General features: G+C 43.1%; 1 protein-coding gene across 6 annotated transcripts in view; it reads left to right on the top strand.

Annotated features, from left to right (window-relative positions):
* The window catches only part of CIT (citron rho-interacting serine/threonine kinase), a 208,960-nt gene that overhangs the window by 105,527 nt on the left and 86,390 nt on the right, over positions 1-17,043 (top strand). For all 6 annotated transcript variants that reach the window (XM_033220411.1, XM_033220412.1, XM_033220414.1 and 3 more), the window contains exons 11-18: positions 1,277-1,382; positions 2,290-2,433; positions 3,705-3,824; positions 9,467-9,637; positions 9,892-9,942; positions 10,455-10,508; positions 13,399-13,539; positions 15,390-15,515. In XM_033220411.1, the coding sequence (XP_033076302.1) occupies positions 1,277-1,382; positions 2,290-2,433; positions 3,705-3,824; positions 9,467-9,637; positions 9,892-9,942; positions 10,455-10,508; positions 13,399-13,539; positions 15,390-15,515 (913 nt within the window). The remainder of the gene's footprint in view (positions 1-1,276; positions 1,383-2,289; positions 2,434-3,704; positions 3,825-9,466; positions 9,638-9,891; positions 9,943-10,454; positions 10,509-13,398; positions 13,540-15,389; positions 15,516-17,043) is intronic.

A 17,043-nucleotide genomic window follows, 5' to 3' on the forward strand; every position in this document is an offset into this window, starting at 1 on the left:
TACATAGATGAGTGTGGGTAAGTTTCTCCTTTCTATGGGGGGAACATCCTTCTGGTCCAGTCTCAGGAGGGCATCCTATGTTATTTTTGTGATATTTTCCTAAGAGTTGTATAGCAAGTGCATCAAGACAACTTGTCTACCCCAGCTCCCTCTTGAGACCAGCAGAAACCATTTATCAACTGGCAGTTTACATAACCTTTCTGGGCCTCAATTTCCTCATATAAAATGAGGATAATAAATCGTATCTGCCTCATAGAGTTGCTGTGGGGAGTAAAGAGTTCAAATATATCTGTCAGTGAAGGAAAAAAGAAAAAAAAACAAAAAGAGTTCAAATATATCTAGCATTCAGACAGAACCAGGTATGCAGCCAGTGCCCAATAGGTGTATGAGTTTCTGTGGCCACTATAACAAATGACCACAAACTTAGTGGCTTAAAACAACACACATTTATTATTTTACAGTTCTGGAGGTCAGAAGTCTAAGATGAGGCCAGGCGTGGTGGCTCAAGCCTGTAATCTCAGCACTTTGGGAGGCCGAGGTGGCAGGATCACTTGAGGTCAGAAGTTCCAGACCAGCCTAGCCAACATGATGAAACCCCATCTCTACTGAAAATACAAAAATTAACCAGGCATGGTTGTGAGTGCCTGTAATCCCAGCTCCTCAGGAGACTGAGGCAGGAGAATCGCTTGAACCCAGGAGGTGGAGGTTGCAGTGAGCTGAGATCGTATCACTGCACTCCAGCCTGGGCAACAGAACACGATCCTGTTTCCAAAAAATAAAGTCCGGGATGAGTTTTACTGGTCTAAGATCAGTGTAGACAAGGCTGCACTCTCTGGAGGCTCTAGGGCAGAATCTGTTTCCTTGCCTTTTCCACCTTCTAGAGGTTGCCTGCATTCCTAGGCTTGTGGCCCCTTCCTCTGTGTTCAAAGCCATTGGTGTAACATCTTCAGATCTCTGTGACTCCGATCCTTGCTTCCATCTTATAAGGATCCTTGTGATTTCATTGTACCCATCCAGATATCCCAGAAGAATCTTTCCATCCCAAGATCCATAACTTAAATCCCATCTGCAAAGTCCCTTTGCCATGTGTGGTAATATATTCACAGCTTCCAGAGATTAGGACATGGGCATCTTTGGAAAGGGGAAGGGGGCATTATTTGACCTAACATCAAAAGCATGAGATGTTTTTGTAAAATGAAACAGATGTTGCAGCTTCCTAGTGCAGGTTCTCAGGCCCACCTGCTGGCCCTCTTGACGTTGGATTTTCTCTACCTAGGTCTGTCGTGTCGGGTCTGGACTCCCCTGCCAAGACTAGCTCCATGGAAAAGAAACTTCTCATCAAAAGCAAAGAGCTACAAGACTCTCAGGACAAGTGTCACAAGGTATTTATTTCCGCAGCCGGCCTCGTTCTTTGCTCCAGGATCCTCCCGTCAGTATATGCCAAGGGATCCGCCTGGGGCCGCTGCTGGCTCTGAGCCGCCTGATCCGTAGAGAGTGAGGCACTCCTGCCCTCGCTGAAGTCGTGCCTCCAGCAGCTCAGAGGGAGATGAATTCGGGCCTTGCCGTTGCTGTAGATCCTTTAAATCTAAACCAGAGGAGGCCCTGGATTTAAACGGCCCGTTTCTCAGCATGACCCAGCCAGATGTCTGCTTCTTCCGGCAGGTGGCCTGGGTCCTCACCTGTGGCTGAGATACATCCCATCTGCTTTGAGTGATGCGAAGTCTCTCTTCCTAGTCTTTTAAAACTCCTGCTTATGTCACTGCGGCCACTGTGTTGATTACGCTCAACGTCTCTTAACATTCACTGTTCCTGCCCAGAGGCAACGCTCTGGAAACTAATAAGTCACTGCTTGCCTGGGACTCCTAAGAGTGCAGACGAATAAATATCTCCTTGCCCTATCCTGGATTTGTCCTCTAGATCTTTGCAAGGAGATGGGGGGGGATCAAGATGGATTTGGGATAAAATTAAAGTGACGTCTGCAAAACAAAACAAAAACAAAAGCAAACAGGTGAAAAATGATGATTGTGGCTTCCTTGCTAACTGGGTTAGAGAAGTGATCAAGTGTGAACCGGGACTTGAATGAGAGGAGTGACTTAGCATTTGGTGACTGTCCTTAACGAAGAACTGTGCGCTCCTGGGCGAAGAAACAATGGTATTTCCATCCCAACTTAACTTTTGGCGATTTAGCCTTAGCCCAGACCACCAGGTGGTTTCGGAGGCTATTTGAGATGTGATTGCTCCTAACGAACCTCCACGGGCCTTTTTAACCTGTCGATGTGTTTATTTCAGATGGAGCAGGAAATGACCCGGTTACATCGGAGAGTGTCAGAGGTGGAGGCTGTGCTTAGTCAGAAGGAGGTGGAGCTGAAGGCCTCTGAGACTCAGAGATCCCTCCTGGAGCAGGACCTTGCTACCTACATCACAGAATGCAGTGTGAGCCTTCCCTGAAGCCCCCTTCCCTTGGAGGTGGCACTTCTTGTTGTGTGTGTCTCATCCTGTTTCATGATGGCTCCATGAGGCACATCACAGCCAATGGCAGAGAGTAGAGAGAGGGAGAGCACAAAAGCAAGATCTGTATTTTGCAGAGTAGTGAGAGCCAGGTGTGAGGTCCCCAAGAAATGAGATTGGACTCATTTCCAGCAGAAAGTGCAGGTAGACGGCTGGTACCACGGAGTCTGGAGATGGGAGTAATCCATCTTTGCTGCGGGTTGCAAAAGATCTTAACATCTCCCATCCCAACCTCTCTGGTCTGCGTTGTGTCTGACATGAGCAGCCTTGAGAACCGGACTCCCAACTATGTATAAGAAAATTTACTTTCAGTCTTCCTGACATCAGATTTTCCATTGGCCAGAACCAGTGTAGCGACAAGAAAATAGCCTTGAAAACCCAAACCCTCTGTCATTATTTACCATGTGACTTTCGTTTTTTCTTTCCTTCACAAGAGTAGACTGTCTTCTTCTCCATTGTCTTGTTAAATTTTTCATTCAGGTGTTTTTTTAATGTGCCCAATTAAACAGTCTTAAGAAGTTGAATCACACATTTCTAAAGTTTTTTTCACAAGGGAGAGGAAATCTATAGAACGTGGCTGATTAAGAATAACTGCTATGTTTCCATTCCAGACTTGGCTGCCTTTCAGTGGTGGGTGAAGTTATTCAGCTATGTATTTCAGATATAGATTTCAGTGCCATTGAAGCATTAAGGGATTCTTATGGATGAAAGGTGTCCAGGAAAAATAAGCCAGGAGGTAGAAATAGACCACTTGGAGTCTTAAATGACAACTGGGCAGAGGATATGAAGTCATTGCTACTTTGAAAGAGGCATATGTACTTTAGGGCCCACAAATAACTGTAGAAAACACTTTGTAGCTTATCCACATGGTGATTGTAATAGCTACTGGGTCTTAATAGGTTTTAGTTCTGAACATGCAAGTAAGTATCTCCCAGGACAGTAGATGGTGGCAGGAGACAGGCTGATGCAGTTTCTGGCTGGATCCCTAAGGTCACCAGGTTGGGATGATGTTTCTTGAACCAAGGGGTTTTACAGGATGGAAACCGGAATCAGCAACGAACTGGAAGTTGTCAACTGTGGTCCGTCACTCGAAACCGTCCTGGTGTCTGCGAAGCAGCTTGCAGCTCTCTTAATGAGTCTTTTCAAACAAAGCAGGATCCACAGGGCATCCCTATTAAAATTTTTGCTTTCTGCAGAGCTTAAAGCGAAGTTTGGAGCAAGCACGGATGGAGGTGTCCCAGGAGGATGACAAAGCACTGCAGCTTCTCCATGATATCAGAGAGCAGAGCCGGAAGCTCCAAGAAATCAAAGAGCAGGTAGGCCTGCTTGCCTGGGAGCACAGCGGCATCTTGGCTCACTCGGACCTCTAATTTCAGGAGAGGCATGTTTGAGACAGAAACAGGAAGAAAGGGAGAGAGGGGCAGAGTGGAAGAGAGGCAGGTATATAGGTCATTCAGAAACTTTAGGTTTCTCATAATTTGTATACATCATAGAATGCTTGTTCCAGCTCCTTTTGAAGCTGATACCCCATAATGTCTGCTTTTAAAAATAAAGATGTAGGTTTAGAGCAAGAGTGGGCAAACTTCAGCCTGTGGGGCAAAGCCGGTCCAACACCTATTTTCTGTGACCCACAAACTAAGAATGGGGTTTACATTTTTAAACAGTTGGGAAAAAAAATCAAAAGAAAAACAATGTTTCATGACATTTGAAATTTATATGAAATTCAAATTTCAGTCTCCATAAATAAAGTGTTTTTTTTTTTTGGAACACAGCCATGCTTGGTAATTTACATATTGGCCCTGGCTGCTTTCAGGCTACACAGTCAGAGGTGAGTGGTTCTTACGGAGACCACGTGGCTGCAACGCTGAAACTACTTACTGTGTCTTTTTACAGCAAAAGTTTGCCAATCCCTGCTTTAGATGGTTAAAAAAATTAAATGTTTTCATAGCTTTTCAGATGCACTTTAAGTTTTTGAGCGAAGCCAGGCTAATTCATAGTTTTACTTGTAAGAAATAAATATTCTACAAGAGAAGTTCGAACCATTCTGGTCGAGTCAGGATTGACACTGCGTATCCGAGTGCAGAAAGCTGTCCCCTGTGTTTTCAGAAAGGAAAAGCAAGACCTTTAAAAACCTCACTCTTTTTTTTTCTTTCTTTCTAAATGGGTTTTCTTTCTAAATGGCTCATTTTCGTATTGCCTCATTGTTTCCTTTTTAGCATGGATTTTGTGTCTTTTGAAAAACCGTAAATAGAGATTTTAATGAAGAGATGGCAATGAGCAATTGGAGAGCTGAACTATCAGCTGCCAGGCAACTCTCATTCACTTCAGAAAATCGAATGGAAACATTGAGGGAAATGAACATTTCTGTCTCTGGGTAGCACAAACTTAGCCATCTGGCTGGAGCTAATGCAAGAAACTCCTGCAAATAACTATATCCATTAATTACTGTTTAAAAAAAGAATTACTGTCTTTGGAGCTTTGTTGGCATAATATATTTATCATCTGAATATTTTAAAGTTGTGATCGGTTAATATCCTGTTGCTTGATAAAAACATTATAAATAAATGTGCATAGGAAGGAAACTCTGTAAAGGATTATCAGATCTCTGAATAATGCAGTCTTAGAGGTTTTGAAGGCTGCACATGGGCTTTGAGAAATCTGCTTTGACAGTTGACTCATGCTCCTTTTATCAACACAGTTTTCATCCTAAAAGGTTCAAGAGGTAGGAATCATTTTCTCCCATTAGTTCTACATACCTGGAAATTTACTTTTGGTGACATCCTGGGGAAATGAAAGCTGTGTTTGGCCACCAGAGGGAGCAGCTGGTGTCCATAGATTCCTTAGAAACGGAGTTATCGGGACATTTTGAGAAGGTCTATGTTGGTGGCCGAGTTCAAAGCAATGCCTTTTATGATTCCTACCACAGCTGGCATGCATGTGGAGTCTTAGATTTAATGACTGCTGAAAGTTCCATTGTGGGGAATAAAACTTCATGGTTTCAGATTTCATTTTTCATCGGAACAAGGATTTATTTTATGACTTTTGGTAAGTTTTGTGAGAGCAGGATGTTTGCAGACCAGGAGAAAGCTTTTAAGGCTTACAGTAAACTTTCAGTATTTGGTTTGTGGCATATTGATTTTTTCCAGACTTGGATTTATTCCCTGATCTTTCTCTTAAAAATCTAATTTTCTATATGGCTCTTTATTTTTATTTTTTTTTGAGATGGAGTCTCGCTCTGTCGCTCAGGCTGGAGTGCAGTGGTGCGATTTTGGCTCACTGCAACCTCCATCTCCTGGGTTCAAGTGATTCTCCTGCCTCAGCCTCCTGAGTAGCTGGGACTACAGGTGCACACTACCACGCCCGGCTAATTTTTGTATTTTTAGTAGAGATGGGGTTTTACCATGTTGGTCAGGCTTGAACTCCTGACCTCGTGATCTGCCCGCCTTGGTCTCCCAAAGTGCTGGGATTACAGGCGTGAGCCACCGCACCTGGCGGGCTCTTTATTTTTTTCAAAAATATTTTACTTCCACCTAGCTACCCCCTCTAGAGTATTTAGATTTGGTTTAAAGAAAAACACCTCAAAGTCTCATGTGAAATTTTGATTCCTAGATCATCACTAGCAATTTCAACTTCTTTCTTGCTCCCCTACTCAGGAAAGGAAACAAAAGTGTGGGTAACACAGAAGTCACTTGTGTTCCAGGGTTTCTGCGTGAATAGGATCATACCTGATCCCCACAAAATTCTGAAGCTCCATTCAGAAGACTTGTGTTAGGTGGGCCTTGAAACCTGTCTGCGTTTCCCCATCCGGAGATACCACAGCTATCTCTCAGCTGGTCCTGCAAACAGACCCGATGATCACCTTTCAGATTTTTCCTGAAGCAGGGATTTGGTTAGCTGCTAAATTTACAGGATTTCCTTGAAGTATCCAGTACAATATCAAAGGATCCACAAATGAGTTAGAATTTTCTTTTGATGCTTGTAGCAGGCTGGGTGCCCCGAGAGCTTGGAGAGCTGACAGAGTGGTTGCCTGGTTCCTGCCTTCCTCCCTCTTACGTGCTGACAGCTCAGGGAAGAGAGATGTTGGGGGGGAAGGAACAGACACTCTGTCCTCGCTCTTGACAAAACACAAAATTTACATTCCCTTCTCGCCGACATAAATTCAAGAAAGAAAAGGGAGCTTGAGGACAAAAGAAACTCAAGATTTGGTGTCGACGCCTGTAGCTAGGACTGGCTTTCCATTAGCTCTAGCAGGCATGGTAGCTAGGGACCCCTGTACTTTTAGGGTCTCATAACATGTTTTAATTTTTTCATCAGAAGAAAAAAGTTGGGCTTAGGTCAAAGACACTGTTTTCATAGATGATATTAATATTTTTGTATTTATAGGAGCACAATTGTAAAATGTAATTTTTATTTTTATGGAGGAAGTCAAGGAAGGCTCAGTGCTCACAGCTATGAAAGCCATAATATGGCTCTGGTTGAGGGGGTCTGGAAAAACCGATGTTCCATTTCACATACAGCTCATGTTCTGCCCTGTGAATTTATTTATTTATTTGAGATGGAGTCTTGCTCTGTCACCCAGGCTGGAGGGCAGTGGCATAATCTCAGCTCAGTGCAACCTCTGCCTCCCAGGTTCAAGCAATTTTCCTGTCTCAGCCTTCCAAGTAACTGGGATTACAGGCGCCCACCATCATGCCCGGCTAATTTTTGTATATTTTGTAGAGATGGGGTTTCACCATGTTGGCCAGGCTGGTCTCGAACTCTTAACCTCAAGTGATCTGCCCTCCTTGGGCTCCCAAAGTGCTGGGATTACAGGCATGAACCACTGTGCCCGGCCTGCCTGTGAGTTTAGATAATTGGGAGCAGGTTATAAAGACCTTTGGTTATATAATCCAGCATCGCCTGCTTAGTATGCATGGCCCAGGAAACCTGTGTGCCCCAAGATTCTGAGGACTGACCTTCAGTAACAGTATGCTTTTGGGTGGGAGAGAGTGAAATGAGACCCATGTTCCATTTTGGGCTGTTTTTTCCTTTCTCCTTTACAGATAATATAGGGAGGGGTGTGCTTGCATGGAACCATCCAGTTTTCATAAGAGCAGCAGTTCCCCTTTAATATGCTCTGGGGGGTCACCTGCTACAATGGGATAAAAGGTTTCCTTTATACCCTGTTATTTAAAAATTACAATTTATCAGTTAAAAGAATATCCTTGCTCAATCGATTATTTCTTGGGAGAAATATTCATATATTCCTCACCAATTATTTCTTGAGAGAATGGATCTCAGAGATGTTACTGAATATTGTGATTTTCAAAGACATTCTTGATTCAATTCCTTGTTCATTTCATTTTATATCTCTCTCGTCCTCACCCCACAAGTCACCTTGGATTACATAAGTGCTCATTCATAATCCTTATACTTAGCCTTGATTTTTGCTAACACAGAATATTTTTATACTTTGTCCAAAAGTTTTCAAAATCACTGGCCATTTCTTCTGGTAAACCCAATTCTGAGAAACTTGAATGTAAATGTTTTGATTTTAGAAATGCATTTTGGAGAAGGTTGGCCGTTTGGATCACTTAAAGGGTTTGCCCAAGGGAACAGGAGAGTTCTTTCCTTGGAATTTTTCTCACAAGTTATTTTGACCGAAGCCAGTATTTTGTGACTCTTCCAAATTTCAGGGTGACTTGCACTGCAGGAGCGATGTTACGGTCATCATTCAGTTTTGGGCCCAGAAAAATTAATGGTGAGAAACTGACATGATGAGTTTCACCTTCCAGAATTCTTTCCACTGAGATTTTCAATTACCCTCTTGTGCTGTCTGAAAGGTTAATTTGAAAACTAGTACCATATCTAATTTGTGTTAGGAGCACATGACTTCTAAAGGACAAATCTATATAAATGATTACCCTTGGCGGAAAACTACATGTAAGCCTTGGTTTATCCTTGTTGTTTAAAGAACATCCCTTTCGGCTCTCCTGTTAGGCCTTAAGGGTCTGTGCATATTGTATGGTGTGATTTGCATGTGTGTTCCCAGTGGTTTTACTAATGACATATGCTCTACATTGAAACAGTCTTTTGTTTTGTTTTTGTTTTTGTTTTTTGTTTTTTCTTTTGAGACAGAATCTTGCTCTGTCACCCAGGCTGAAGTGCAGTGGTGTGATCTCGGCTCACTGCAACCTCCGCCTCCCGGGTCCAAGCGATTCTTCTGCCTCAGCCTCCTGAGTAGCTGGGATTACAGGCACCCACCACCATGCCTGGCTAGTTTTTGTGTTTTTAGTAGAGATGGGATATCACCATGTTGGCCATGCTGGTCTCGAATTCCCGACCCCGTGATCCACCCGCCTCAGCCTCCCTAAGTGCTGGGATTACAGGCATGAGCCACCACACTCGGCCAAAACAGTTTTAAGGTTTAATTTTTTTTTCTTCCTCGTCTTCACCCCACACTTCTCGCCTTTGCCTACTTAGTGCCTCATTCTGGGTCCATCTTTCTACTCCCCTTGTCTCTAGGTCTATAGGTCTTTTTCTTTTTTTTTTAAATTTTTTTATTTTTGAGATGGAGTCTTGCCCTGTTACCCAGGCTAGAGTGCAGTGGCGCGATCTTGGCTCACTGCAACCTCTGCCTCCCAGGTTCAAGCGATTTTCCTGCCTCAGCCTGCTGAGTAGCTGGGGCTTTAGGCCCGCACCACCACACCCAGCTAATTTTTATATTTTTAGTAGAGACAGGATTCACCATGTTGACCAGGCTGGTTTTGAACTCCTGACCTCAGGTGATCCAACCACCTTGGCCTCCCAAAGTTTTGGGATTACAGGTGTGAGCCACCTTGCCCGGCCAGGTCTTTTCTTTGCCAATCTCTCTTCACTGTGCATCTTCCCTGTGTGGTTAATACTCTTCCATCCTCACTGCCTGTTTATTCTTTTCGGAGTTCTAAAGTTCACTTTTATTCCATTGCCTGCGCTTTAGGAGTACCAGGCTCAAGTGGAAGAAATGAGGTTGATGATGAATCAGTTGGAAGAGGACCTTGTCTCAGCAAGAAGACGGAGTGATCTCTACGAATCTGAGCTGAGAGAGTCTCGGCTCGCTGCTGAAGAATTCAAGCGGAAAGCGACAGAATGTCAGCATAAACTGTTGAAGGTAGTCAGCCACCCTCCAGGAGGGTGCTTTTTGGGTAAAATCATATATGATCTTAGCAAGAAAAAGGAGAACCTAGTTTAATGAGAAACAACCTAGTTTGAGAAATAGTAGGATACCTTGGAAAACCCTTGGTCTTTATTTACAGAAGATAACATTCTTATTTACTATTATTATCTTGGTCACAGAGACCAAGTAGTCTACACGACTTTTAGGTTGTTGAGATTTCCCAATATGTTGTATCTTTTTAATTACAGGCTAAGGATCAAGGGAAGCCTGAAGTGGGAGAATATGCGAAACTGGAGAAGGTATACTTTCCATGATTGGTTTTGCTATTAATATTTTGGGTAGATAACATTTTTCATGTTATTATCAGTGGCCCATCATTGATGAAGAGTATTCTTAATGAATAGAGACCTCTCTTCGAGGCTTATTTTGATAGTCCACCTTTGGGTGACAACATTTAACTATGGCTCTAAATGAGGTAAAAGACAGCTCATTTTTGTCATGCCTGCCCACAGCAACAAACCCAGACACTTAGTAAAACATACATGAAAATTGTTATTGTTGTAACGCACTGAGCGACTTTCTCTTTTTGCCATTTGTATGTTGCTGGTCCTACATACATCGTCAACATGGAGCTTTGCACTGGGACAAAGTCTTCCCTGAGAGGCCACTGTTCTTCCTCTTCCTTAGTAGGTTCTGGAAACCCAAAGAAAAAGACCCCATAGAAACCTCAAGAGAATAGGACTGCAATAAATGTAGCAAGATGTTAATGCCGATTTGCCTTTTGCTTTATTTCCTGGAATTTCAATTATAGATCAATGCTGAGCAGCAGCTCAAAATTCAGGAGCTCCAAGAGAAACTGGAGAAGGTAAGCCCAAGGTGATTTTTCAGGAACTTACCCCCCCACCCCACCTCCTTTCCAAACATCTTTCTTTGCCTTGTCCCAGAGCACGAAAGATGAAAGAAACAGAATTAGTCACCCAGCGCTGAGGAAAATGAAGGGGGAGTGAGCGATTACCTGAAAATATCAGAGTTCTGAATATAGTTTTTCCTTTTGAGACATGTCAGCAGTGTTTATTTTTAAAAACCAAGCTGTGTGAGACTCTCAAGTAAAAGTTCTAATTATACTACGACAGAACCCAAGAGGCCTGCATCTCTCGCTTCAGGGGGCCTGGCACCTCATTTATGCACATTTGTAAGAGAAGCAGTTCCCCACCCAGACTGCTTTCCGCCAGCGGGAGGCCTGCCCTGCAGAAGGCTGGAGGAGCCTTGGGGTTGTCACGTGATTGGGAAGGGGCGTGAGTTTGGTTTATAGCATCCTGCAAAGTTTGTGCTAATGGCACTCCTTTTATTTAATTGTTTAATTATTTAATTAAAAAAAATTTTTTTGAGACGGAGTCTTGCTCTGTTGCCCAGGCTGGAGTGCAGTGGTACGATCTTGGCTCATTGCAGCCTCTGCCTCCCAGGTTCAAGGGATTCTCCTGCCTCAGCCCCCAGAATAGCTGGGATTACAGGCATGTGCCACCACACCTGGCTAATTTTTGTATTTTTAGTAGACACGGGGTTTCACCATGTTCGTCAGGCTGGTCTCGAACTCCTGACCTCAGGTGATCTGCATGCCTCGGCGTCCCAAAATGCTGGGATTATAGGCACGAGCCACTGCGCCTGGCCAACTTATTTAACTTTTTTGAGACAGGGTCTCACTCTGTCACCTAGGCTGGAGTGCAGGGCATGATCATGGCTCACTGCAGCCTTGACTTCACAGGCTCAGGTGATCCTCCCACCTCCACCTCCAGCGTAGCTGGGACCACAGGTGTGCACCACTATGCCCAGCTGATTTTCTGTATTTTCTGTAGAGATAGGATTTTGCCATGTTGCCCAGGCTGGTCTCAAACACCTGGACTCAAGTGATCCACCTGCCATTGCTTCCCAAGATGCTGGGATTACAGGCATGAACCACTGTACCTGACCATTTTATCTTGTTTTTAAAATTTTTATTAATTTTTTCCCTAGCTTCATTAAGGTATAGTTGGCAAATAATAATTGCATAAACTTATGGTATGCAATGTGATGTACACACACACACACACACACATTGTGAAGTGATTAAGTCAAGCCAGCTGACAGATCCATCACCTCACATTCTTCTTATGTTTTTTGTGGTGAGAACATTTAAGAGCAATTTTCAGGTCCTTCCTTTAGTTGAACACTGGAAATGCTTAATGGAAGGGCCAGAATGAATGTGGCTCTGGGACATACCTTTGGCATTGAGAATGTTTGTGAATGTGTTTGCTGGCTTGGTTTAATAGAGCTCCTCCTCCTCCTCCTTTTTTAAAATTGTGGTAAAAAACCCACATAACATTAAATTACCATCTTAACCATTTTTAAGTGTACAGTTCAGTTGTGCTAAGTTTATTCCTATTACTGGGCAGTGGATTTCTGGAACGTTTTTGTCTTGTTACACTGAAACTCGATAACCACCAAATATGAATTGCTCTCATCCCCCTCACCTTCTACTTTCTGTTTCTATGATTTTGACTACTTTATGTACCTCATATAACTGGAATCATCCAGTGTTTGTCCTTTTGTGACTGGCTTATTTCATTTAGCATAATGTCCTAAAGTTGCATTCATGTGGTAGCATGTATCAGAATTTCCTTCCTTCTTAAGGTGGAATCATATTCTATTTTGTAGATATACTGCTTTTTGCTTATCCACTCTTTGCCCCCTGCTTCCTTATTCTTGAGCTCTCTAATGAAAGCCCTCATGGCCCTCTTTAGCCAGAAGCTTGTGAGAGGATGCACGTCTCCATCTAGAACTGTGCTCTCCAATCAAAGTGTGAGGGAGCCGCAAATATTACTCACAGATGTAATTTAAAAATTTCCAGTACCCACATTTAAAAACAGCAAAAACAGGCCAGGCCTGGTGGCTCACGCCTATAATCCCAGCACTTTGGGAGGCTGAGGCGGGCAGATCACCTGAGGTCAGGAGTTCGAGACCAGCCTGACCAACATGGTGAAACCCTGTCTCTACTAAAAATAACAAAATTAGCTGGACGTGGTGGCGCATGCCTGTAATCCTAGCTACTTGGGAGGCTGAGGCAGGAGAATCACTTGAACCTCAGGAGGCGGAGGTTGCGGCGAGCTGAGATTGCACCATTGCACTCCAGCCTGGGCAACAAGAGCAAACTCTGTCTCAAAAACAAAAAACAAAAAAAACCAAACAAACAATAAAAACAGCAAAAACAGGCGAAGTCATTTGAATGATATATTTGTTTTAACTCAGTATATCTCAATATTTCCCATAGGAAAATTAACAAATGAGATAATTCAAATAAGGAGAAAATTAATGCTTCAAGGCAAATACATTGATATCTGGGTAGATCAGTCCATTTAGATCTTTCTATTTCCATTCACTATCTTGCATCGAATCGAAGATGCTAATGATTGTCAGATACACCATTATCTTACATACCCCAAGAAAGAAAAATGCATCAATTTTAATTGTAGGATGCATTTCAAATTCAGTGATGTTAAAAAAAGTGCACCTTAGAATAATGAAATTATTAATGATTGTGTATTTGTTTTGACAAATGGTAAACTCAGTATTACCTGCTTTTTTATTTAGGACACTGTCACTATCTTTTTTTTTTTTAGATGATACTTTAAGTTCTGGGATACATGTGCAGAATGTACTGTCACCATCTTTTTCCATGAATAAATTTGGCCACTTATCTCCTTTTCCTCCTCTCTTCCTAGGCTGTAAAAGCCAGCACCGAGGCCACCGAGCTGCTGCAGAATATCCGCCAGGCAAAGGAGCGAGCCGAGAGGGAGCTGGAGAAGCTGCAGAACCGAGAGGATTCTTCTGAAGGCATCAGAAAGAAGCTGGTGGAAGCCGAGGTGAGCAGGGAACCTCCAGCCCAGGCCCCAGCGGCCTCGGCCTTTGGCTGTGCCCAAGGAAAGAAACTGCCAGACTATCCCTGGCTTATGTTTGACCAAGCTGCTTTCCCTTCTGAAGATCCCTTTGAAACCTGAGAGGCTGGGAATCATTTCCCCCTAGGGGAAAGAAAGATTTGTCAGAGCAGCTTCAAGTGGAAAGATGTCTTCATAGAAGCTTTTTCTTTCTGTTTATTTTCCTCTGACCTACTCACTAATCTGGGAGAATTTTTATTTTTATAGGTTAACCGAAGCTCCATCATTGGGTTTTTCTTTCTCTTCCCTCTGTTTTTTCCTCGTCTTTCCCCTCCGTGATATTAATAGCATATTAATTTGCAAGATTTCACCTATTACCTGCGTGTCAATGACTCTCAGATCTATATTTTTGGGCCTCTTCTCTACTTCAAATTCTTTGTTGTTGTTGTTGTTGTTGTTGAAATCATTTGTATAATTTTACCAGAACCACATGAGTGCCTTTTCATTGTAAAAAACTTAGTACAGGAGAATGCAGGATAAAAAGCGATTCTTCGCCTCCTCTGCCCCTTGGTGTTTGTCCCACAGAAGGGGCATGCCATAGTCGATTTCACCCTCCTCCTATTGCTGGGTCTTTTGCTTTCCTATTGCTTGGTCTTTTTCTTGGTGTGAACCTCCTGGTACATGTCTCTTTCGGGCCATCCTCACCCACATTCGTCTGCATTTCCCCCGGCTCCTCTGAATTCCAACTGAGTGTCTGAATGGTGCATCAGATTTAGAATGAACTCAGTCTCTTCCCCGGCAAGCTTGGTTTCCCTTCTCACTTTCCTCATGCCAGGCAGGGCCACCATCATTCATCTGGTCATTCCAGGCTTGCAACCTTGGTGTCCTTTCCTTTTCTCTGGACCCCGCTATTCAGTGAGTCCTTCCGTCCTGTAAATGCAACCATACATCTCCTGTTCATCTCCTGCTTCCCATTTCTGTAGCCCTCCTTGTAGTCTAAGCCCTCTCCCCTTAGCTGAGCAAATCTAATAATTTCTTGGCCATCTGCCTCCAGCTTCTCCTTCCTTCCAGCTAGTTCACACAGTGAAAGATTCATGGACCTCAAGAACCAGATTTCTCAGAATTCCCTGCCCCATCCCAAACCTTTCAGGGTTCCATAATGCCCAGGTGTACCCCTGAGCCTGGCACCTGAAACCCTCAACCTTTGACCTTTCTGCTTTTCACCTGCCCTCCCCCTGAAACGTGCTGTGCTGTAGCCATTCCAGGCTTCGCTTGGGGCCCAGGCTGGCTCTTGACCACTGCTGTGTTTCTGCTAATGTGTCTCCTTTTGTCTGAAACATTTCCCCTCCTCTCCTGTCCTTCCTACTGCAAAACACCATATACCACCCCCCTCCAGAGCTCACGCCTCTCTGATGTCTCTGCTCAACTGTCCAATTAAAAGTCCTCTGTCCTGCCTGCAACCTCCTGCAGCACTTTGTACCTCTTTGCTTTATGGTTCTTCCTCATCTTAACCTATATTATGATTATTTATGTTTATCTTATCTCCTCCAAGGGCAGGAATGATGCCATCTTCCTCTGTATTTTCCGTGATGCCTAGTGTGGCACTTTGCAGATAGTAGGTGCTTGGTAAATATTTGAATGAATGAATGCACTTTTGTAACCTACACAACTGAGTACCTGGATTATAGAGTCTTATTTTCTCTACTGTTGCTTCGGGTGCCTGAGGCTTTTCTTCCTGACTCGAGTGTATGCTTCTTGAGGGCTCTTTCCCTCGGTGCAGGTGTTATGCCCATAGCAGTTACTCCATTAAAACTCTCTGATTGATTCATGACCTACAGGAACGTCGCCATTCTCTGGAGAACAAGGTAAAGAGACTAGAGACCATGGAGCGTAGAGAAAACAGACTGAAGGATGACATCCAGACAAAATCCCAACAGATCCAGCAGATGGCTGATAAAATTCTGGTGAGCAGGAATGAAAGTTGCAAAGTTAAAAGATAACAGGTTAGAGGTTGCAAAGGGAAGGGGGTTAGAAGAAGAATTATCCGCCACAATGAGGGAGGTATCTCCAAGTAGATGAAGTAAGTGAGGTGGTTTCAGCATATACCACATCGTAGAGTAGTATGAATAACCAAATAACGGACATTTCAGCACTGGTAACAGATCCGTAAATATAATTTTTTGCTCTTTTTGCTACAGCCTGGCTTTTTTTTTTGTTTGTTTAAAGTAGAACGTGCATCTATCATTTTCAGTACATTTTTATAGGAGTGTTGACATATTTCTATCAGCAGAGCTTTGAATAGCCGTCAACTTTGCAATGACAATTTAAAGAGCTGTAGGGGTTTAGAACTTTAAGACCGAAATTTGGATTCTTGCTTTTAGAGAAGAAAGCAATTAGTCATACAGAATTGTTTTGCTAGGAGTAGTATTTGTCATAGATCCATGTTCACCCACTCACTCTCTCTGCTACAGTTGGTTATTATTATTATTATTTTCTCAATTTCCTTAGATATAGCAGGTCTTTTTTTAGGGCCTATAGTCATCCTGATTCTGTCTCAGGCTCTGATGACCAAATTAACTTGATCAAGGAAGACTCGGGTGGTGTTTGCAGATATGTTGACGTTTTGCCCCTGCCAGGGTGGAAGACAGCACCTCCTTTGAAGGGCTCTCCTTGGACCTCAGTCCCACAGCCAGAAATTTGACATCATGTTTGAGACTCAAGAATGACTTGGAGTCCATTCCTGTCCCACCTGGGGAGAGACTCTGAAGTCATTGGTCATTCCTCTCCACCCTAAGGAGGCAAGGTGGTGAGCAGGGCACTTCATCTCTCTCTCTTCACATCACTTCTGGGAAATGAGTCACCAGCAACTACTGGAATTCCAGAGTGGCCAACTTATAGGTCTATACTTAATACCAAATCAAACTGTTTACAACTTTACATTTCTGTTTGTGTATATTTATAAATATATGGATGTTCTCGAATCAACAGGTAAAAGAAAAATGGGTTAAATTGTTTTGCTATGACACCCAGTCTTTGTATATATGTCTGCACACAAAGACAGATGTGACTGTTAGTCTGCCCTTTCTGTTCTCTTGTTCCGTCATCAAAGTTTCTCTTGGCTATTGTCAAGTGTTTGAATTTTATCATGAGCATAAAATCAGATCCCGCTGAGATCCCACCGCTGCTATCCCTTGCTTGGTATAAACGAAGTGGTTAACTCTCTTGTGGTTGCAAAGTGTTTCTCTGTTTAATGGTGATGTGTTCATTCATTCATTCAACAAATATTTAATGAGCTTCTACTATGTGCCAGGCACTGTTCTAGGAGCTGGAAATTTAGCAGCAAACAACAGTATTTGCATAACAGGACTGAAGAGTTGATCCAATACATCTAGAAAATTTCTGTTTAAAAAATGACAACAACAACAAAAAATGCCAAACCACCAAGAAGTCAGATTTGTAGAAGATCTGCTCTTCCTAAGGTTCACTTACAAT

The sequence above is a fragment of the Trachypithecus francoisi genome, unplaced genomic scaffold (assembly GCF_009764315.1).
Source record: "Trachypithecus francoisi isolate TF-2019V2 unplaced genomic scaffold, Tfra_2.0 Lachesis_group11, whole genome shotgun sequence".
Lineage (NCBI taxonomy): Eukaryota > Metazoa > Chordata > Mammalia > Primates > Cercopithecidae > Trachypithecus > Trachypithecus francoisi.